Source organism: Chrysemys picta, chromosome 13 (genome assembly GCF_011386835.1).
Source record: "Chrysemys picta bellii isolate R12L10 chromosome 13, ASM1138683v2, whole genome shotgun sequence".
NCBI classification, from domain to species: Eukaryota; Metazoa; Chordata; order Testudines; family Emydidae; genus Chrysemys; species Chrysemys picta.
This window is the reverse complement of record NC_088803.1, coordinates 55,001,102-55,023,160: the sequence shown is the minus strand read 5'-3', so window position 1 is coordinate 55,023,160 and position 22,059 is coordinate 55,001,102. Positions and strand designations below refer to the sequence as shown.

Here is a 22,059-nt window from a genome sequence, read left to right as displayed (position 1 = left end):
TTCCGACCCACAGCCCTGCCGCTGCCCCCGCCTCCCGGCCCAGAGCCATGCTGCTACCCCCCTCGACCCACAGCCCTGCCTCTGCCCCCGCCTCCCGGCCCACAGCCCTGCTGCCCCCCCCTCCCTCCCCACAGCCTCCTGGGCTAATTGAGGGTTTACACAGCACCAGGCACTGCTGGTTTGTCCCCTCCCCTCCTGCTCCCCCCAGCTCCAGATCCGCACGTGCGGGACCGGGCGGTGGCCGTGAACCCTGCTCAGAGTCACGGGCCCCCAGGCTGGCTCATACCAATGAAGTTCCTCCAGGTCTGGTGATCTTCCTTCTGCCGCCAGTTGCGTGGCCACCCCACCAGCACAGTGTTGTGCTGCAGGCCACCGAGCCCGCTGGACTGGATGAGGTGGGACACGCCATCCCGCAGGTTGGACGAGATCACGACCTGGCAAAAGCCTTTCACCTTCTCCGCTTCCATCAGGCGGCGCAGGGACTGCCCCGGGGAGAGACAGGGAGGGGAATTAGCGACAGCAGAACAGCACAGCGTCCCGGGGCCGTCCCAGGAGCAGCGGGGACACCGCAGATGCCAGCTGCACCCAGAACCCTCCATGAGCAGGGTCCCCTCCCCGGGTCCCCTGGAGCCATGGGCCTGGGCAGCAGGCGAGGCAGGCAGGGGTGTGGGCAGAGGGAGGGCAGCGTGCTGGGTAGAGGGCACATGCCAGAAGTTCACAAATCCCCCGTCAGCCAGGAGCATGGGGGCGCTGCCTTGGCACTGCCAGGCAGCATGCTGAGTTAGCGCGTGCCACCCTCACTGTCTGTGCAGCGCTGAGGGGCGTCCCTGTTGCAGGCCCGACGGGCAGGGAGCGCAGCACTTAGAATTATTTACTCACAAAAATTATAACATGTCACCAAGAGGAGAAATTGTTTGATTACAAGCTCCTAATCTTATTAGGGGGAAGCCCAGCCGTGCGCTCCCCCGGCAACCCAGCAAGCAGGGCACGGAGCAGCCATTTCATGCTGCCACTGGACACATCCCCTCCCCCTATGCTGAGCCCCACGGCTTGCCCCGCCCCCCCCGTTCACATCCCCCCCACTCTACGCCTCGGCTCCCCCCCCCCAGTTCACATCCCCTCCCCCATCTCTCCCCCCCATGCACATCCCCTCTCCACACTCTACGCCCCAGCTCCTCCCACGTGCACATCTCCTCCCCCATCTCTACACCCCAGCTACCCCCCCCCCATGTACATCCCCTCCCCACACTCTACACCCCGGGTCCCCCCCCATGCACATCCCCTCCCCCATCTCTATGCCCCAGCTCTCCCCCCCCATGCACATCCCCTCCCCACATGCTACGCCCCAGCTCCCACGTGCACATCCCCTCCCCACACTCTACGCCCCAGCTCCCCCCGTGCACATCCCTGGCATTCTGGTGATGCACATGTCCGCTGTCCCCCCCCCCCCCCGACCCACAGCCCTGCTACGCCAGCCCTTCCCCCCCATCCCGACCCACAGCCCTGCTACGCCAGCCCTTCCCCCCCATCCCGACCCACAGCCCCGCCGCTGCCCCCCCACAACCCACAGCCTTGCTACGCCACTCCTGCCCGCCCCTTCTGACCCACAGCCCTGCCGCTGCCCCCCGCCCTCCCTCCCCACAGCCTCCTGGGCTAATTGAGGGTGGGCAGCGTGCTGGGTAGAGGGCCATGCCAGAAGTTCACAAATCCCCCGTCAGCCAGGAGCATGGGGGCGCTGCCTTGGCACTGCCAGGCAGCATGCTGAGTTAGCGCGTGCCACCCTCACTGTCTGTGCAGCGCTGAGGGGCGTCCCTGTTGCAGGCCCAACGGGCAGGGAGCGCAGCACTTAGAATTATTTACTCACAAAAATTATAACATGTCACCAAGAGGCGAAATTGTTTGATTACAAGCAGGCTGGGGTCAGTGAGACCTGGCTCAGTGCGGACGCCGGAGTCCCAGGGCTGTGCTCCGCTGGGGCCGTCCGGTGCCAGCTGCTGTGAGCCAGCTGCGACCCATGGCAGCCAGCAAACCCGACAGTAGTGCCAAGCGGGGGGCGGGGGCAGGCCAGGCTGCTGCGGGTGTGGGGAGGGGGATCTGGGGGCTTTGCGAGGCCCTGGGAGGGAGTGTGCAGCCAGGAAGTGTCCCAAGAGGAGGCTCTGCGCCCAGGCCAGCGCACCATGGCACGGAGCTCCTGTGTGGGCTGCAGGCCCTTGGGCGGGAGTAGCCTGGAGACGGGGGCGCCAGTGACTGAGGAAGGGAAGCGGCACCGGGGGCGGGTGTGACGTTGTGCACTCTATATGATTTTATATAAATATGCTAACGAGTGAATATAATGTAACTGGAATATGCTTCATGCAAAAGGTCTCTTGTGAGGTATTATTACAAAGCTTATCATCTACTGAGTGTGATCATCCTATTTGTATGAATGTATCATTCTTGAATTTGAAGCTAGAAATATGAAGTATAACTCTGAGTCCTATTGTAATTATGCAAAGTGTGGGTCATTAATGGTGGTTTGGAATCTTGATGACTCCCATTAACCAGGACAATTGACTGGATGCTCTGTTTGCAGGCCGGCCTTCCTGTGAGTCAGGCTGGAGGAATGAAGGCTTGGGGTCTTACAGTGACATGTGATCATGTCACCTGAACTGGAATCCATCTTTAACCTGGTATCTTTCCATTGAGAAGGAGGGGTGGGAACCCAGAGAGGGACAAAGGATTCCTGCCTTATGCAAAAGATATATAAAGGGGTGGAACAGAACAAAGAGGAGGGGCCATCATGAAGTATCCCCTAGCTACCACCTGAGCTGGAACAAGAGCTGTACGAGGGGAAAGAATTGTGCCCAGGCCTGGAAGGTGTCCAGTCCAGGGCCGGTGCAACCCATTAGGTGACCTAGGCGGTTGCCTAGGGCACTACAATTTGGGGGGCAGCGACCATGGCGGTATTTCGGCGGCGGGACATTCCACTGCCTCTGTGGGAGGTGGCATTTCGGGGTGGGACCTTCCGCTGCCTAGGGCAGCAGAAAAGCTGGCGGCGCTCCTGGTCCAGTCTGAGGAAAAAACTTACTGAAGCATCTCTGAGAGTGAGATTATCTGTATTCAGTTTGATTAGACATAGCTTTGCGTGTTTTATTTTATTTTGCTTGGTGACTTACTTTGTTCTGTCTGTTACTACTTGGAACCATTAAATCCTACTTGCTGTATTTAATAAAATCACTTTTTACTTATTAATTAACCCAGAGCATGTATTAATACCTGGGTGGGCAAACAGCTGTGCATGTCTCTCTATCAGTGTTATAGAGGGCGAACAATTTATGAGTTTACCCTGCATAAGCTTTATACAGAGTAAAACGGATTTATTTGGGTTTGGACCCCATTGGGAGTTGGGCATCTGAGTGTTAAAGACAAGCACACTTCTGTTAGCTGCTTTCAGTCAAGCCTGCAGCTGTTAGGGAACGTGGTTCAGACCTGGGCTAGCGGGTCTGGCACAGCCAGGCAGGGCACTGAAGTCCCAAGCTGCCAGGGCAGGAAAGCAGGGGCAGGAGTAGGTTTGCACATGAGGTGGCAGCTCCCAAGGGGGTTTCTGTGACCCAACCCATCACAGCGGGGGTCTTACTGCTGGTGCTGCCCTCACCTCCTCCGCCCGCTGGGCCTGCAGGTGATTATCCAGGAAGGTCCCTTCCAGCACAGAGCCCACGATCGTCAGCCCCTTGCCGGCCTTGAGCTGGGAGGTGAGAGACAGGAGCTGCGGGTGCACCACGTTCTGCTCCTGATCCACTCGGACCAGAACCAGCAGCTGAGGCCTGGGAAGGGAACACCCTGGGGTTAAACACTGGCCACGCTCAGCCCCCACACCCTGTACCACACCCGCCCCAGGGGATCAATGAGCCTCCATCCAGTGCCTGCCATGCGCCCCGGTCACACAAACCTTACGGCCCCTAGAGGCAGGGCGCCCCCCGTCCGTCTGCACCCCGGAGCTCAAACCCTCTGCCCCATGCACCCCTCCCCCTTCCCCCACCAGTCCCAAGCCGCACCGACCCTGCCCATGCCCCAGGATGTGAACTCCTGGGCAGGTCTCTCCTCTGGAGCTTCCTAAGTGCCCGTCCTGCCCACCGCCCACTCCCTGCTCTTCGCCCCGTTACTGGCTAGAGGCAGCTCCAGCCCCTCGGCCGCCCCGCACTCACCTCCAGTTCTTGGTGTGCGGGGGTCCCTCCTCCAGCCGAAGCAAAGCGTAGCGTGCCGCACTGAGCGACAGTCCTCGGATGCCATCGCCCCACTCCTTCTCCGCTCTGCCAGGGGAGGGACAGGGGCACTCAGCGCCGGGCAGGATTGGAGGCCAGCCCACGCTCTGGGGGCCAGCTCCCCTCTGAGGGCAGCTGGGGGGTCCTGGGGCAGGCTGCAAAGGGCCAGTGGAAGGCCCTAAGCACTAGAGCGCTAGTTTCCTGTCCCAGGGTGCCACCAGCTCTCGCCAAGGCAGCTGGGCTTAGAGGGGGGAGCCAGAGGGCACCAGGAAAGGCAGAGAGCGGGGGGGCTCCCTAGGAGGGGGGACCCGCTGGGAGCTGGGTGGCTGCTGATTGACTGAAGCTCGGACAATCCAACAGCCTGACAGAGCCTGTGGCGGCTTGTGAGCTGGGCAAAGCCCTGCCCTGCTGCGCCCCATCTCCCACTTCACTTGGGGCCAGCGTCAGAGCTCCTAACATGGGCCTATGGGGAGGGGTCTGGGGACTCCCTGAGCGCCCGGCAGCAGAGCTGGGACTAGCAACCAGGGCTCAGGGCTCCCAGGGCTTGGCTCTTTTCCAGCCCAGGCGCCTGCTGTTTCCCAGCACGACGGAGCTTAGCGGGCGCTGGGTTGACCACGCTGCCGGCAGGGCTCTGGGGAACTCCTGCCCTGCCCTGCCCTGCCGCGGGCTCCGTTCAGCCCTGTCGTGGCGGATGCCTGAGCCCAGGAGCAGCTCCCCCGCCCCACATGCCCCGAGTCCGGGGTGCCACACTCACCCCCTGTATTCGATGTACTTGTAGATGAGGCCGGCGATTAGCATGGCCACGAGAGCGTAGTACCAGGAGCAGATGAACATCAGGGCCAGGCAGAGGCTCATGCCCAGGAAGGAGAGTGTCCTGGGGAGCGAAGGGAGCTCTCAGCCCAGCCCCACGACACCAGCCTCCCAGCACGCAGAGCCCTGCCCCGGCAGCTCCCCAACCAGCGCCCCAACCTGCCTCTGAGGTACTCCATGGCCCTGGCCGCCAGGAAGGACCTTAGGGGAAGGGACGCTGCTCCGGCTGGGAGTCTGGCTGCCTGGGCAAAGCGCAGGTCCTGCTAGCCCTGCCCAAGCCAGGCCCAGGCGAGACCGGCCTCAGCTAGCATTGCGCCTCCTGGCCTCCATCAGCGCGGGAGCTGCCTGCCCTTCCCTACTGTTCAGGTGATCCAGCCCCTGGGAACCAACCTCCACACTGCACACATGGGGAAACTGAGGCTCCGAGTGGGCCAGGCCTGTTCCACATGGCCCAGTGGGAGCAGCATCCTGAACTCATGCTCCCGCTCCCCTGCATGAAGCAGCAGGGCCCATCCCTGGGCGGCAGCAGCGCCTGTCAGGAAGGGCAGGGCCCCGGGACGGGATCCTCCTGCAGGCCAACACCCACCAGTGGTAATATCGGAACCGGGGCCGCCAGTTGGGTGTCCTCAGCAGCGTCTGCACCGCGCACGCCAAGTTGACAAACATGTAGCACATCAGGAAAAACCTGCAGGCGAGAAACAGAGACGGTGCCTGAGCCTTTCACCTCAGAGCCAGTGGCGGCCTGGCCCCGGGAACCCCAGGGATGGGTGCGGGGAGGTACCATGCCCGCGCACTGGCTGTCCCAGGGGGCCCTCGGGGATCCCAGCTGCTGCCAGGCTCTCTGGAGGAAACGGCAGCTGGCAGAATGGTGGCCAAGAGACAGGGGCCGCATCCCACGTGGGACTGTCCTCTCCTGCCAGCGAGGGGCGCGCTCGCCAGTGCCGGAGCGGGCACATCTCCCTGGCACCCCCGGGCGGGGCGCTCCTTCAGCCAGGGCCTGGGCAAGCCCAGGCCGTGCCATGCAGGCACAGACATCACACAGCTAATCCCGATGGCACCGGCCGCAGGACAGGGGGCCGCATCCTGAGTGGGGGAGTGTCCTGGCTGGCCCAGTCTCGGGGCGGGGGTGGGGGGCGCAGCCAGAGCGCGCTGCCTACATGGAGAGGATGGGGGCGACCTCGTCCAGGGAGGCGATGAGGATCCCGATCTCGCAGATGCAGGCGGTGAGGAGCAGCGCCCAGGTGGGCTCCCCGTTGGCTTTGCCGTGGCCGAAGACCTGGGTGGAGAGCGAAAGAGACGAGCATTAGGGTGCCTGGGAGGGGAGGGGATGACCCTGCCCATTTCCCATCTAACGCCCACCGGAAGGCCCTGGCATGGGGCAGGCACCCCTAGCAGCTAGCACAGAGGGGCCCCTGCTGGTGGCGTCTGCCCCACAGCCAAGGAGACAGAACGCCCCAGCTACCCCGGGGCAGGGCCAGGCTGCCCCACCTGGGCACCGGGCAGTCAGCCCCGGGGCTGCCGCAGGGACGCCGAACTCAGCTCCGGGACAGGCACGAGACTCGGGGGCTGGCACAGGCCCACCCCTGCAGGACGCATGTGTTCACGGGGACGTGGCTCGCTCTGGGTACCAGGGCCTGACAAGTATAGAGCGAGGCAGAGCCCCTGCCGAGGAGCCTGCAGGCACTGGCACGGGTGGGAGCTGACAGCGCAGGTCAGGGACAGACGAGCGAGGGGCCACGAGAGGAGACGGAGATGGAGACAGGGCATGGACTGGGGGGCCCAGTGGTCGGTGGGTGCCTTGGCTGCGTGTGGGGACCTGGGGCAGTAGCTATGCAGGTGTCTTGTGGGTGTAGCCATGGCAAGGCCTGACCTATGGCTGTGGAGCAGGCCCTCCAGGCTGAAAGCAGGAGGCTCTGGGCCCGGCTCTGGGAGGCCACGGCCCGCAGGGGATGGCACAGCCTGGTCGGCCCAGCCATGCAAACTTCTCCCGGCCCTGGGCAATTCTGGCAACAGCCAGGCCCGGTGCAGGTGCCACCCATCCCCCACACACACTGCCCCAGCTTAACCTGTGCCTGCCTGGGGGGCTGGGGGCTCGCCCCCTCCACTGGCCACCCCAGCACTCAGAGCCCTTCTCTGCTTCCCGCCCTGCCCCCTGCATTCGAACACCCGATCGTACTGAACAGAGCGCGGGGCAGCGCTTTGGTCACTGCCCATCCCCCATACATAGGGCCCCCACCCCCCGACATTTCCACTCCATTTCCACTCCTAGCTACACCACTGGCTGTGCGGCTCCAGCAGCACCTGGGGGTTGAGGTGCCATGGGGAAGATGGGGGCTGAGGCAGAGCCGGGGGTCGAGGTGCCATGGGGCAACAGGGGCTGAGGGGGATGAGGCAGAGCCGGGGGTCGAGGTGCCATGGGGCAACAGGGGCTGAGGGGGATGAGGCAGAGCGTGGGGGTCGGGTTGCCATGGGGAGGTGGGGCAGAGCCGGGGGTCGGGGTGCCATGGGGCACAGCCGGGGGTCGGGGTGCCATGGGGAGATGGGGGATGAGGCAGAGCGTGGGGGTCGGGGTGCCATGGGGCACAGCCGGGGGTCGGGGTGCCATGGGGCGACAGGGGCTGGCACCACACACTTCCCAGCACCACACGGTTCTGATGCCCGTCGACTGGCAGCACTGCTGGGCTCCTGCTGGGGACAGACCAGGCCATATGGCCGATGCTGCTCTCCGCTCCCCAGGGAAGCTGGTGCCCTGTTAACGGGGCGCAGGGGTGGAAGGGACCTGAGCGCAGACGGCTCCACCCAGCACACTGGAAACGGCTGGGACGCTCCCAGGGCAGTTTCCTGTCCAGCCACAGGAGCAAGGCCCCCCAAGGAGGCACCAGGTTGTCCCTGCCCCCCGGGCATCCCCCGTGCAGCCCCACGCTGTCCCGCAGTGGGGGCCGTGTCTGAGAGGAGGGGTCCCGGGGAGGCAGAGCCGTGTGAGCAGGGAGCTAGAGGACACGTCTGCTTGCATTAGCAGGAGAGGCGGGGTTCCTCAAGCGAATGCTCAGAATATGGCTGGCAGGGCGAGGGAGCGAGTTTAAAATTAGCCTGTTCTTCCCTGGGGGGAGCTGTCGGTTTGGATTTGGAGAGATGAGGTTCTGGGAACACATCTTCAGCGAGCAGATGAAATATTAACCAGCACAACAACAGCGCGCTGGGCACAGGCTGACCTTCCCCAGCACGCTCCTCTCCTGCCTCTCCAACCTGCCAGAGCTCTGCGGCTCCCAAGCTGCCGGGCCTCCCGCCCCAGGACTCCCGGCCAAAGCTCGGGCAGCTGCCCGGGCCCGGGCCAGGAGCAGGCACAGGGAGCAAAGCGGGAGCCAGGCTCGGTCTCCTCAGCCGCAGAGATCAGTAGCTCTGGTTCTGCCGGGCCAGGGAAACGCCAGGTGCCAATGGGCAGAGGCTGTTCCTGGGGTGCAGGCAGAGTGATCACCCACCCGGCACCTGCTCCCTCCCACCCACCATTCCCCATTCCTGCCCCCTCCAGCAGCCTGAGGGCAGCTCTCCCCCCAAGCCTGGAGCAGCTGGTAGCCTGCTCTTCCCTTCTGGCTGTTCCAGCCCGAGGAGCTTAGCTCCTTGCCCAAGTGCCTGGGGACCCGCCCGGTGAGCTCCCCGAGCTCCCCACACCAGCCCAGTGCGGGAGCGGCCATGCCGTGTGGATGGGGAGCTGGTATCTCTGTGAGCAGGGGTGGGTTGCCCCATCCAGGGCTGGCTTTAAGCCAATTCACCCGATTCCCTGGAATCGGGCCCTGCGCCTAAGGGGGCCCCACTCCGGGGGTCTTCAGTGGCATTTCGGCAGCGGGGGGTCCTTCAGTGCCGCGGAAAACCCGGAGCAGACCCCCCGCCACCGACTATTCCAGTCGGGCCCCGTGGGTCATAAAGCCGTCCCTGGCCCCATCACCGATCTCCCTCCCAAGCTGCTACGTCAAAGCCAGTTCCAGCAAGATCCAAGCCAGGGTTGAATCCCAGCACCGCGTCCCCGGACAGACCTCCAAGCTCACCCAGGTCACAGCAGCTGCGAGGCAGGAGCTGCCCTGCAAGTGGGCCCAATCCCCAGCTGCCAGGCAGCTCTCGCACAGGACCGGGCCTGCTGCACGAAAGTCTCGCGCAAATGGGCCACGGTGCAAGCTGGGAGGGACACAGATGTGCTGCGCAGACGCTGCCAGACCATGCGGGCTACTGCTCGGCTGGGCACGCTGGATCGCCAGAGAGCCAGCCGGGGGCTCAGCCTGCCGGGGGCTCAGCCTGCTGGGGGCTCAGCCAGCCGGGGGCTCGCTCAGGGATCCGGCCTCGGAGCAGCACTTCCTTTGTCACAAACCGTGTCAGCAGCCCAGCCGCCCTGCAGAGACCCGGCCCACGCCGGCGGAGGCACATCTGAGCTCAGCCACTCATGAGGGATTCAGACAAGGGCAAGGTGACTTTGCTCCTGCAGGAGCCAAGAGCCTGCCGGTTCCCTGTGCAGCTACGTTTCCACTCCCAAGCTTCTGACAAGGCCCCAGTACGACAAAGTGGGAGTTTTCTGTCATATTTTTATGAACCCTGTGTGTGCCTCAGTTTCCCCTGTGTTGTTACCGGGGTGGGGGAAGGACTGTTGCTCTCAGGGCAGGCTAAGAGACATAGGTACGAATGATGTCTAGCTGTCTGAGCTTGAATGAGTCATTAAAAAGGACTGGATGAGGCTGATCCCATATTAATGGAGAATGGCAAACCCAATCACCAGGATATGGCCACCTAGGGCCCTCGGCCCAGAGGGAGACGGGTCCCCACCTCTCAGCAGCACCGGGGCCAGGGGGGGAGCTCACAGTGGCCCTCGGCCCAGAGGGAGACGGGTCCCCACCTCTCAGCAGCACCGGGGCCGGGGGGGGGAGCTCACAGTGACCCTCGGCCCAGAGGGAGACGGGTCCCCACCTCTCAGCAGCACCGGGATCCCGCAGGGCCGGTCGGGGGGGGGGGGGGAGCTCACAGTGGCCCTCGGCCCAGAGGGAGACGGGTCCCTACCTCTCACCAGCGCCGGGGGGGGGGGAGGGGGCTCACAGTGGCCCTCGGCCCAGAGGGAGACGGGTCCCCACCACTCACCAGCACCGGGGCCGGGAGGGGGGGGGCTCACAGTGGCCCTCGGCCCAGAGGGAGACGGGTCCCCACCTCTCAGCAGCACCAGGGCCGGGGGGTGGGGGAAGGGGGGGAAGCTCACAGTGACCCTCAGCCCAGAGGGAGACGGGTCCCCACCTCTCAGCAGGGAGGCTGGGCAGACCCCAGCTCGAGAACACGGGATGGGGATGAAGTGAGGAGGGGCTCAGCGTCGGCTGCCGGAAGGAGTCGGGGCTCTCACCTGGGAAGTGACCCAACAGCTCCGACAGAGACCCAGAGTCTGAGCACGGAGGTCTCTGCAGCGTGCCTGGGCTTGGGGCTCACCAGAACAGTCTGTGCTTCAGTCTCCCTCTCTCTGGGCCACCCTACGGCCTCCCTGTGCCGTGTCCAGGGGACAACAAACCCGCCTGTTGTGCCAGCGCCGTGCGAGTGTCACTGAAAGGCGGGGCGAGGTGCAGTCACCCCGGCAGGGCGCACAAGGCTCTGCCAGGGGCTGGCTCAGTGGGACTGGCTGAGCGGAGCTCATGGCGCCGGGCAGGAGCCTGGAGGTCCTGTCTAAGGAGGTGGGGAGGCTGCATGGCCTGCCCGGGGCAGGAAGAGGGAGACCCTGGGGGCTGGGGGGCCTGGCACTGACGGGGCCTGTCCTAGAGACTGTTCCACGGCTGGGGGCGTAGCACCGATCCTGGGCATCCGACACCCCGTCTCCATCCAGGCAGAGGGAGCCTCTGCTCGGAGGACAAAGGGCCATGGGGAGAGACCTGGCGACAGGGCAGGATGCCCTCTGGCGATGGGCATGGCAGTGGAGGTGGTCACTGCTGGCAGCCTGCAGCAGGTCAGCCCCAGGCGAGGAGGGCATGTGCCAGCCCCTATCCCGGGCTCCTTAGGGAGTGGGACAGAGCCGGCGTTAGCCGCAGGGCAGCAGGTCACTTACCCTCAGGAAGGGGACGATCCCGTCCCGGGAGATGGCCTGGAGGAGGCGGGGGGCTCCTGTGAGGCTCTGCAGACCTGCCCCACACGTGGAGAAGAAGGATCCGATAACAATCACCCATGGAGACGGCCAGGCGAGGGTGCCAACCACCAGGTTCCCATTGACAGCCTCGCCAAACCTGCAAGGCACCAAACGTTACTGGGGCAGGTGCTCTGACCTCCAGCCCTAGGGTCGCCCCCCAGAAAGCAGCAGGGACAGTCCAGCGCGACCAGCTGTAATTGGCTTGGCGAGTCAGTCCCCTGACCAGTCAAGTAACGTCAACTGACCGCCTGTTATCACCACGGTCAAGTATCATAAAGTACTCCAGTAAGAATGCCCTGCTGCTGCAATGCCCTTCCTCTCGGCTTGCATCCCAGTGCCTCCCTAGCTAGCCCACTTCAGCGTCCTGAGCACTCAGCCGGCTCCCGGCTCCCGGCTCCCGCCGCCTGTTGGGACAAGGGGGAGCCCACGCACTGGGAGCTGAGCAGTGCATTGCCTGGGCCTTCCTGGAAAAACACTGCCTGCGGGAATGTTCATTTTTGTCTGTGGATCAGGCCCTCCCCCCAGGGGGCTTTGCAAAGCAAGTTAAAAAATATGGTCCCCGCCCCCATGGGCGTAGTTGGGGGGATTGCCCCCCCCCAAACTGCAAGCCTCGGACAGGCGTGGAACTCGCCCCCGACGTGCCCCCCCCCCCAATAGAGAACTCAAACTACGCCCACGCCTGCCCCGCAGACTGACAGCTTACAGTGACTGGCCAAGCATACAGCAGGGAGTCCCAGTCGTTAACCCTGCTCCCCAGCACAAAGGGAGAAGCTGCCCACTTTGCACAGCCATTGAGCAGTGCCAAGAGCTGCCCGGCAGGTGCTTGCCTAGCACACGTGCACGACGATTTGGCTTTGATAGTCGTCATGTGTTTGGTTTGTTTCTGGTTAATTCATTTTTCTTTTGTAACAGTTCAGTCGGGAGTGACATTGGCTATTGACACATTCACATTTCAAGGCTAAGCGCAGCTAGCGCAGAAAGGCAACGCAGGGCCACCAAGGATCAGTTCTGGCTTTAGATCTTCAGTTCCTTGCGTTTCGTGTTTTTCTGAGTTAAAATAACTCAGTTAAGTAACTTGGGTTTTGCTGAAGGCGAAAGTATCTTGGGGTTGCTCTACACCAGAAAATTCCATCGACCCAGCCCCGTGGCGCCGGGTGTGAAAACCCCACACCCCTGAGCAGCGTGGTTAAGTGACCTAACCCCGGTGCAGACAGCGCCAGGTCGCTGGGAGAATTCCTCCGTCGACCTAGCTATGGCCTCCCGGGGCGGTGGATTCCCTGCGCCATGGGAGACCCCTCCCCTCGGTGGAGGTAGCGTCTGCGCTGCAGCGTCTCGGCTGTGCGGCTGGAGCATTTCACATGCAGACAAGCCCGAAGGCTGAGCCAGTGGAGACCAGAAACCCTTTGTCACTGCTCTGTTCTTAGAGCTTTTCCATAGTTCACCATTTTCCACATTATTTGACCAATACTGGACTGGTCAATTGACCAGTCATGTTTGGACGGGTTCATTGTCCAGCCCTGAGCTTTAACCCCAGCAGCCTTGACCGGCGGGTCCCAGGGAGCCTTGGAGAAGAGAGAGGAAAGGTGCTGTGGTGAGGAGAGGGGCAGCAGACACTCTAGTAACAGCCCCCCAGCCCCAGAAGCCTCACAGCGCTGCAGATCTCAGTGTTCTCGGCCTCTCAGCCCCATCCCCTGCTGGGGAAACTGAGGCTGCAGCAGGGGCTGGGAGGGCATGGCCCAAGGCCATTCCCCCTGGGGCCCAGACCTCCCTATAGGGCAGGGAGGGGCTCCCCTTTCTCTGACAGAGGGAAGCCAAGCCAGGCTGTGCATCATTTGGATCATGTCTGTGTTGGCGACCCAAAAGCGTCACTGCAGCACGACAGGCAGCGCTGCCCTAGATACGCAAATCCAGGCTGCACGGCAGCTCCCGGCAAACAGCCCCCTGCAGCAGCAGGATTAGCGGGAGAAACCAGAGCAGAGACATGGCAGAATCACCCAGGGGTGGGGGGGCCACACACGGGAGCACCCCGCAACGCCTAGTTCCAGGTTTAGCCTCTGCGGGCATCGGGACCACTGCCCAAGGGGGTTCGACCACCCCCTCCCCCCAGCCACAGCTCCCCAGCCAGCCCCCACCTGCTCCCCTCCATCCAAACCCACCATCCCCTCCCCCCTGCCACCCTCGATCCAACAACCCCCCCAGCCACCCCTCCACCTATCTGCTCCCCTCCACCCCCTCACCCCCCTTACCCACCCCTTCAATCCAAACTGCCCCCTCCACCCAGCCACCCTCCATCCAACCACCGCCCTCCATCCAATCACTGCCCCCAGCCAGCCTCCAACCTGTTCCCCTCCACCCCCAGCCCCTCCATCGAAACCCACCCCCCTCCACCCAGCCACCCCCCACCCACCTCTTCAATCCAAACTGCCCCCTCCACCCAGCCACCCTCCATCCGACCACTGCCCCCAGCCAGCCCCCACCTGCTCCCCTCCATCCAAACCCACCATCCCCTCCCCCCTGCCACCCTCGATCCAACAACCACCCCAGCCACCCCTCCACCTATCTGCTCCCCTCCATCCCCCCACCCCCTTACCCACCCCTTCAATCCAAACTGCCCCCTCCACCCAGCTACCCTCCATCCAACCACTGCCCCCAGCCAGCCTCCAGCCTGTTCCACTCCACCCCCACCCCCTCCATCGAAACCCACCCCCCTCCACCCAGCCACCCCCCAGCCACCCCTTCAATCCAAACTGCCCCCTCCACCCAGCCACCCTCCATCCAACCACCGCCCCCAGTCAGCCCCCAGCCTGTTCCCCTCCACCCCCACCCCCTCCATCAAAACCCACCCCCTCCACCCAGCCACCCCCCACCCACCCCTGCAATCCAAACTGCCCCCTCCACCCAGCCACCCTCCATCCAACCACTGCCCCCAGCCAGCCCCCAGCCTGTTCCCCTCCACCCCCACACCTCCTCCATCCAAACCCACCATCCCCTCCCCCCTGCCACCCTCGATCCAACAACCCCCCCAGCCACCCCTCCACCTATCTGCTCCTCTCCACCCCTCCACCCCCCTTACCCACCCCTTCAATCCAAACTGCCCCCTCCACCCAGCCACCCTCCATCCAACCACCGCCCCCACCCACCCCCCAACCTGTTCCCCTCCACCCCCACCCCCTCCATCGAAACCCACCCCCCTCCACCCAGCCACCACCCAGCCACCCCTGCAATCCAAACTGCCCCCTCCACCCAGCCACCCTCCATCCAACCACTGCCCCGAGGCAGCCTCCAGCCTGTTCCCCTCCACCCCCACCCCCTCCATCGAAACCCACCCCCCTCCACCCAGCCACCCACCACCCACCCCTGCAATCCAAACAGCCACCCTCCATCCAACCACCGCCCCCAGCCACCCCCCAACCTGTTCCCCTCCACCCCCACTCCCTCCATCCAAACTGCCCCCTCCCCCCACCATTCCCCCTGCACAGCCCTGTCGCCCCCAACACCCCACTGTTGGGCAGCAGCACTCACTTGTCACGGAGGACGACCCCCTCGATACAGGCGCCGAAGAGAATCACGGAGCTGATATCTGTGGGTGGTGAAGGAAAGACCAAGCTGTAGCTCCCCCCTCCCCCATGCCTGGGGACCGCCAAGCGCAGCCACAAGGAGAAGGGGACCCAGGGTCACAGGGCTGAGAAGAGAGGAGCAGATGGCAGGTCCGGCGCCCCATGCAGGCAGAGCCTTGTCAAGGGCCGTGGAGCTCCCGGGGGCCAGGGGAGCATGGCCAGTCTCCACGGCAGAGAACAGGAGCGTGGGGAAAGCGCCGGGGACCACGGCCCCTGCTGCACAAACCCCCTTCCAATGGGGCCTGCAGGACATGAGAGCTCTCAGCACCCGCCCTGGCCACTCCGACCTGCACAGGGGCCGTGGGGACCCGAGAGCACCTGGCGCCCAGCACCCGCCCTCACTGCTCCAACCCGCACAGGGGCCATGGGCACCCGAGAGCACCCAGCACCCACCCTCACTGCTCCGACCCGCACTGGGGCCATGGGGACAGGAGAGCACCTGGCACTCAGCACCCGCCCTCACTGCTCCGACCCGCACAGGGGCCGTGGGGACCTGAGATCACCCAGCACCCGCCCTCACTGCTCCAACCCGCACAGGGGCCGTGGGGACAGGAGAGCACCCAGCACCCGCCCTCACTGCTCCGACCCGCACAGGGGCCATGGGGACAGGAGAGCACCTGGCGCCCAGCACCCGCCCTCACTGCTCCGACCCGCACAGGGGCCATGGGGACAGGAGAGCACCTGGCGCCCAGCACCCGCCCTCACTGCTCCGACCCGCACAGGGGCCACGGGCACCCAGCGCCCAGCACCCGCCCTGGCCACTCCGACCCGCACAGGGGCCGTGGGGACCCGAGAGCACCTGGCGCCCAGCACCCGCCCTCACTGCTTCGACCCGCACAGGGGCCATGGGCACCCGGCGCCCAGCACCCGCCCTCACTGCTCTGACCCACACAGGGGCTGGTTCAGACGCAGACAAGACCCTGCCCCTGCCACCCTGTTCTTGTCCCGGACCCTCTGCCAAGGATACAGACAGCAGACGTTGTGGCGATGGCCAGGATGGTCCCTGTGGGGATGGATTTCTGAGCATCCCGCAGGTCTCCTGATCGGTTGGAGCCGGCCATTATACCTAGGGAAGACAAGGGAACATGCTATGGGGCACCGTGCCATGGAGGGGCGCATGGCAGTGCAGAGCCCTGAGCAAGGCCACTGAGCACAGCCCCCTTCCCCAGGGCGCTGGGCTCCAACCCGGTTCAGAGAGCTGCAGCCGGCAGGTAAGGCCCAGAGCACATGGCACGTGGCCTGGGGGAGCTGAGCAGGCCCTGCCACGGGGGGCTGGCAGAGGGGAGCAGACCTGGCTGCAGGGGGGTGGCTGATCTCCCCTCTCCACACCCGACTCTCCACCCGCAGAATCAGGCTCCAGACGTGCTGATGTGGTTTCTCTCCTCCACCCTTGATTAGCTCAATCTGCGAAGGCCAAGTAGAGGCGAGCGAGCGAGGGGCTGTCCCACCGGGCGCAGGCAGGTGGGCAGGAGGCTGTGAGGCAGCCATGCCATTGGCAATGGGGAGGAGGGCAGGGCTCGTCATTGTGGCTATCAGCCAGGGCTGCCTGGATTCTCACTGCTGTGGGGAAGTGAGGGCCAGGCAGGGCTAGGAGTCCGAGTGGAGCCGACTACAGGCAAGTCCCAGGTGCCCGCAGCACAGCCGGACAGAGAGATGCCTCAGGAAAAGCTGCCACTTGTAGCACGGCCTGAATTATTCATCGGACACGAGTCCATGTAAAAATCATGACAGGCTGGTGAGTGAGCAGCGAGCCGGGGGCTTTCTGCCCCGGGATTCCCCTGACGTCACACAGCTGGGCCTGGACCTGGGGGTTCAGTTCAACCCTCCTGGTCCAAACTCCGCTGGCTGTGGGGTCCAGCTCATGGAGCGTGGAGCAGCAGGAGCGTGTGAGGGCCATGCTGCTCCCAGACACGGCCTCGTCCCACGGGCTGGCTTGGCACTGGCTTTGCCCCACACCAGGCGGCTCCTGGGGGGCGGCTCAGGGGCTGCTTTGCTCAGTTATTTCCGCCCACAGGAGGGGAGCCAGAAATAGCCGAGCGGTGGTGACGTCGGCGCGGAGGTGAGACGAGCTGCCAGCCTGTCTGTGGGGCTGGGGGTGGCTGGGGGAGGAGGAGCTCTTTGATCCTCCCCTGCACCCCCCACGCAGTCACGCTCCGCATGGGAAGCAGAAATCAGAGAGATGTGCAGCCAGACAGACGTGACAGAGCCCCTTGCACGCACACACACATGTGCAGCCAGCAGGTGCGCACATATACATGGGAGCACATGCATACCCCAAACATGTGCCGGCACAGACAAACGCATGCCCACAGAGGTGTGGCACGGCACACCCACACACCCCACACATGTGCCGGCACAGACAGATGCACGCACCCAGAGGTGCACATGGCACACCCGCACACCCACACACCCACACGTGTGCCAGCCCAGCACTCACAGATGCACGCACACATGCATTCGGGCGCATGCCCCCGGCACCCAGCGGCTGCAGCTCCTACCTGTGACGGACGGGAAGTAGATGCCCACCAGCAGGGTGAAGTATGAGGTCATGTCGCTGAAGACGTAGGGCTGGTCCAGGTCGATAACGGGGTCCACGAGGGCCACCGAGGGCACCCCCTGCTTCTCCACAATCACCCCCTTGGTCAGATACGTGCTCCAGAGATTCTCTGCAAGGAGAGCCGGGGAGGGCTGAGTGTTCACACGGGAGAAGCCCCTGCTCCAAGGGCGCTCTGCCATGCCAGCTCCTGCTGCAGACGCAGTGAGGCATCCCCACACGCCCATCACACAGCCCAGGAGACCCCACCCTGCACAGCGCCCCTCCATCCCTGCACTCAGGAACGCAGTCACACAGACTCAGCCCTGACGGCCATCAGACATTGTGACGAAGTGGGGGATTTTCATGCACGGGGAGTGGAACTCAGTTTCCCTGGGGGTTACTGGTTTAACGAGGTGAGGGGAGAGGGAGTTTGTGGTTACAGAGGACCGGAGAGAGAACTTGGGACCCCAGCTGATGGCCTCGAGGACAAATACCCCAGCGACTGGTAACATGATGACCCAAGCAGCCGGTTCTGGCCAGTGGGAGGACCATGGGCTGTAAAGAGAGGACCTGTGACCTAACCAGCCGGTTCCAGGCAGAGGACAGAAGAGAGAAGAGGAGGCCTAGTGACCCGGTTTACAACCCTGTTTCCCTGGAGAGAAGACAGTGGACAGAGGCGGGGCTTGGGGCCGGTGATCTCAGATGCCCAGCTGGGGAGCAGGGGGGCTCTGGGCTGGAGGGGGGAGCAGGCTGAGCCCACCTGGATGCAGGGGAGACTGGGATGTGCTGGGCTGAGGGAGGCCAGGCCTGAGGGTCAGAGAGTTTCCTGTGCTGTGTTCACCTCTCAATAAACCCTCCTGTTTTACGCTGGCTAAGAGTCTAGTGTGACGAACTGGGACTGTTCTTGCTGGGGTGTGTGAATGCTGACAGGGGAGTGTGACTAGGATGGTCTGCATCGGGGGATGGGAGCCGGCCCAAGGGAACATACCTGAGCTTGTAACATGAGAACCCAGGAGGGGGTTGGAGGTCAGATGACTCCGGGGCCCGGGAAACTGAACAAAGGCTGTGGGAGGGGTCGCTAAAGGCAGAGTGCTGGAAGCAGGCTGGAAGGAGGCTGGAGAGATGGCTGGGAGGCAGAGATGGCTCTGACCCCCCAAGGGGGGTGGGCTGGCATGCCCTGGGACCCCAAGCTGGACCTAACTGAGGGGGGCCCTGTTGTCTGTGCCTGCAAGACCTGTCTTGGACTGTATTCCTGTCATCCAAATAAACCTTCTGCTTTACTGGCTGGCTGAGAGTCATGGTGAATCGCAGGAAGCCGGGGGTGCAGGGCCCTGAGTTCCCCAATACTCCGTGACAACTGGTGGCAGCGGTGGGATCTACTGCACCCCGTGGACGGCGCTTCCTGCAGTAAGTGACTGGGGAGCAGTAAAACGAAGGGGGATTGACGGGGACCAGGCCTGCTGAAGAGTGGGAGAGAGACGGTTATTACCCCTGAGAGGTGGTGACCTCGAGAAGGGCTGGCACACTAGGGGTCCCCCTGGGAACTGTGGGGAGCTGTGAGCACACAGGCCGGTGAGTGGCCAGCAGGAAGATGTATGCCAAGCGGCTTAAGAGCGACCTGGTGGAGCTGTGCAAGCAGAGGCGGCTGCGCATTGGGAGGCTCACCAAAGAACAGCTCATTGCCCAGCTAGAGGCGGAAGATCGCGCGAACGAACCGATCCCTGTGTCTCAGGGAAGCAGCCTGGCAAATGCAGCGCAGGCACCAGTGTCTGTCCCAGCTGGGAGTGGTCAGCCGGCTGCTGAGGGCTTCCCGAAACCCCTCCTTCCTATGCCTAGGGGAAGGGTGGGGAGGAGCCCAGCAAATACCGAAGGCGCCGTGGCCCCCCCGGCCAGCAGGGGACCCTCCCGGCGAAGCTCGCCGGCCAGCAGAGGATCCTCCCGGCGACGTTCGGCATCCGGGGAGCGGAATTGGCTGGAATGGGAGAAAGAGCTAAAACTGAGAGAGCTGGAGGATCGTGAACAACAGAGACAGCATGAAGAGAGACAGCATCAGCGTGAAGAGAGACAGCGTCAGCAGGAACGGGAGGAGAAAGAGAGACAGCATCAGCATGAACGGGAGGAGAATGAGAGACAGAGACAGGAGAATGAGAGACAGCGTCAGCATGACCTGGAACTGGCGAGATTGAAGGGCAGCGAACCCCCGGCTGCGGTGAGTGAGGGGGGACCCAGGACTGCACGGAGCTTTGATAAGTGCATCATGGCCCCATACAAGGAGGGGGAGGACATGGATGACTTCCTGGAGGCCTTTGAGACGGCCTGCGAGCTGCACCGGGTGGATCCCGCGGACAGACTCCGGGTCCTTACCCCCTTACTGGACCCCAAAGCCGTGGCATTGTACCGCCAACTGGAAGAGGCAGAGAAAGGGGACTACGAACTATTCAAAAAGGCCCTGCTACGTGAGTTTGGGCTGACTCCTGAGATGTACCGGGGAAGGTTCCGGAGTCAAGATAAAACCCCTGAGATCTCATATCTGCAACTAGCCGTCCGCATGGAAAGATACGCCAGCAAGTGGGCTGGTGGGGCCCAGACGAAGGAGGACCTGATTAAACTGCTGGTACTGGAGCAACTGTATGAGCGGTGCCCATCCGACCTGAGGCTGTGGTTGGTGGACAGAAAGCCAGAGAACCCGCGACACGCCGGGCAGCTGGCTGATGAGTTTGTAAAGAGCCGGTCAGGGGGTGGCAGGGAGGAGCCCCAAAGGAACAGGCCCGCCGTGATGCAGAGAGAGAGTCACCCTGGGACCTCCCAAAGAGGGAATATGGGGAATCCCCTCCCACGGGGAATGCCCAGCGTCAGGGACAACCGACCGGCTCGAGGGGACCCACAGGACATGAGCTGCTATTACTGCGGCCGAAGAGGCCACGTTCGGGCCCAGTGCCCCAAGCTCAAGGACAGACTGAGCAGACCGAACCCGCATAGGGTTAACTTGGTAGAGGCCCAGACGGACGAGGGGCAGGCTTCTCACGCAAGAGGGACTGGCAGCTTATCAACTGCTCAAGAGAGAGAAGGGCCCCAGGCCAGCTCCTCTAGGGGGCTGGATGCCCCAGACTCAGGGTTTTTGGTTTATACGGTGGGCGCGGGGCTGTCCCTCCGGAGAGAGTACCTTGTTCCCCTGGAGGTGGATGGGAGGAAGGTCAATGGATACTGGGATACGGGCGCAGAGGTGACGCTGGCCCGGCCCGAGGTGGTGGCCCCAGATCAGGTGGTGCCCAACTCCTACCTGACCCTGACGGGGGTGGGCGGAACACCAGTCAAAGTGCCCGTGGCAAGGGTACACCTGAAGTGGGGGGCCAAGGAGGGCCCCAAGGATGTGGGGGTACACCCGTATTTGCCCACTGAGGTATTGATGGGGGGGGACCTGGAGAACTGGCCAAGCAACCCCCAAAAGGCACTGGTTGTGACCCGCAGTCAGAGCCGGCGAGGGGCCCTGCGCCCTGGCCTTGGGGGGGGTGCCTTGCCTGAGGCGCAGGACCCTAACCTGGTGGGGAGGGAACGCCCAGGGACACGGCTCAGGGAGGCTGCAGCTTCAGACCCAGCGGGCGAGAAAGAGCAGGTGGCCATCCCTGTCCCAGCTGCTGAGTTCCAGGCCGAGTTACAGAGAGACCCCTCCTTGCGGAAGATAAGGGACCTGGCCGACCTCAATGCGGTACAGACCATGGGACGAGGTGGCCGGAAAAGATTCCTGTGGGAGAAGGGGTTCCTGTACCGAGAATGGGCTCCCCCAGGGAAAATGGAGTCAGGGGGGATCAGGAGGCAGCTGGTGGTACCCCAGAAGTATCGCCGCCAGCTGCTGTGCCGGGCCCATGATATTCCCCTCTCAGGGCACCAGGGAACCTGGCGTACCCAGCAGAGGCTGCTACGGAGCTTTTACTGGCCTGGGGTCTTTGTTACTGTCCGACAGTACTGCGGATCCTGTGACCCCTGTCAGAGGGGGAGGAAGGCCTGGGACAAGGGGAAAACAGCTTTAGGACCCTTGCCCAGCATAAAGGATCCTTTCCAGAGGGTGGCCAAGGTTAAAAGGGCGGCTCTAAACCAAGAGAGCCCAAAGCACAGACCTCCAGACTGGAGCGCTGGGAGAAGACCACAGCCCAGTTGGAACCCCAGAGGTATGGGGGTGGGGAAAGGGCACAGGCCGCATAAACCTTCCCACATGCGAACTGCGAGTGCCATCAAGCACCCCCGACCTAAGGGGGGGCGTGGAACGGAAGGGGCCTGGTGTAACTCCCACCAAGGAACTGGAGGGATGCGGGGGCATCCATGGGAACGGGGGTAGGTTCGAACTTCCCCAGGTCACTGGCTAAAGTGACCCCGCTCAGTTCGGTCTCGAAGGGGGGAGAGATGTGACGAACTGGGACTGTTCTTGCTGGGGTGTGTGAATGCTGACAGGGGAGTGTGACTAGGATGGTCTGCATCGGGGGATGGGAGCCGGCCCAAGGGAACATACCTGAGCTTGTAACATGAGAACCCAGGAGGGGGTTGGAGGTCAGATGACTCCGGGGCCCGGGAAACTGAACAAAGGCTGTGGGAGGGGTCGCTAAAGGCAGAGTGCTGGAAGCAGGCTGGAAGGAGGCTGGAGAGATGGCTGGGAGGCAGAGATGGCTCTGACCCCCCAAGGGGGGTGGGCTGGCATGCCCTGGGACCCCAAGCTGGACCTAA

The 22,059-nt window shown here is 63.6% G+C and overlaps 1 protein-coding gene across 3 annotated transcripts in view; it reads right to left on the bottom strand.

The window, feature by feature from the left end:
* Positions 1-22,059, bottom strand: part of SLC12A5 (solute carrier family 12 member 5) — a 103,602-nt gene that overhangs the window by 23,631 nt on the left and 57,912 nt on the right. For all 3 annotated transcript variants that reach the window (XM_005304829.4, XM_065566385.1, XM_065566386.1), the window contains exons 9-18: positions 17,306-17,473; positions 15,775-15,873; positions 14,713-14,770; positions 11,113-11,287; positions 6,209-6,327; positions 5,638-5,736; positions 4,996-5,115; positions 4,185-4,289; positions 3,635-3,803; positions 287-482 (exon numbers count right to left, since the gene is read on the bottom strand). In XM_005304829.4, coding sequence (XP_005304886.1) covers positions 287-482; positions 3,635-3,803; positions 4,185-4,289; positions 4,996-5,115; positions 5,638-5,736; positions 6,209-6,327; positions 11,113-11,287; positions 14,713-14,770; positions 15,775-15,873; positions 17,306-17,473 — 1,308 coding nt within the window. The remainder of the gene's footprint in view (positions 1-286; positions 483-3,634; positions 3,804-4,184; positions 4,290-4,995; positions 5,116-5,637; positions 5,737-6,208; positions 6,328-11,112; positions 11,288-14,712; positions 14,771-15,774; positions 15,874-17,305; positions 17,474-22,059) is intronic.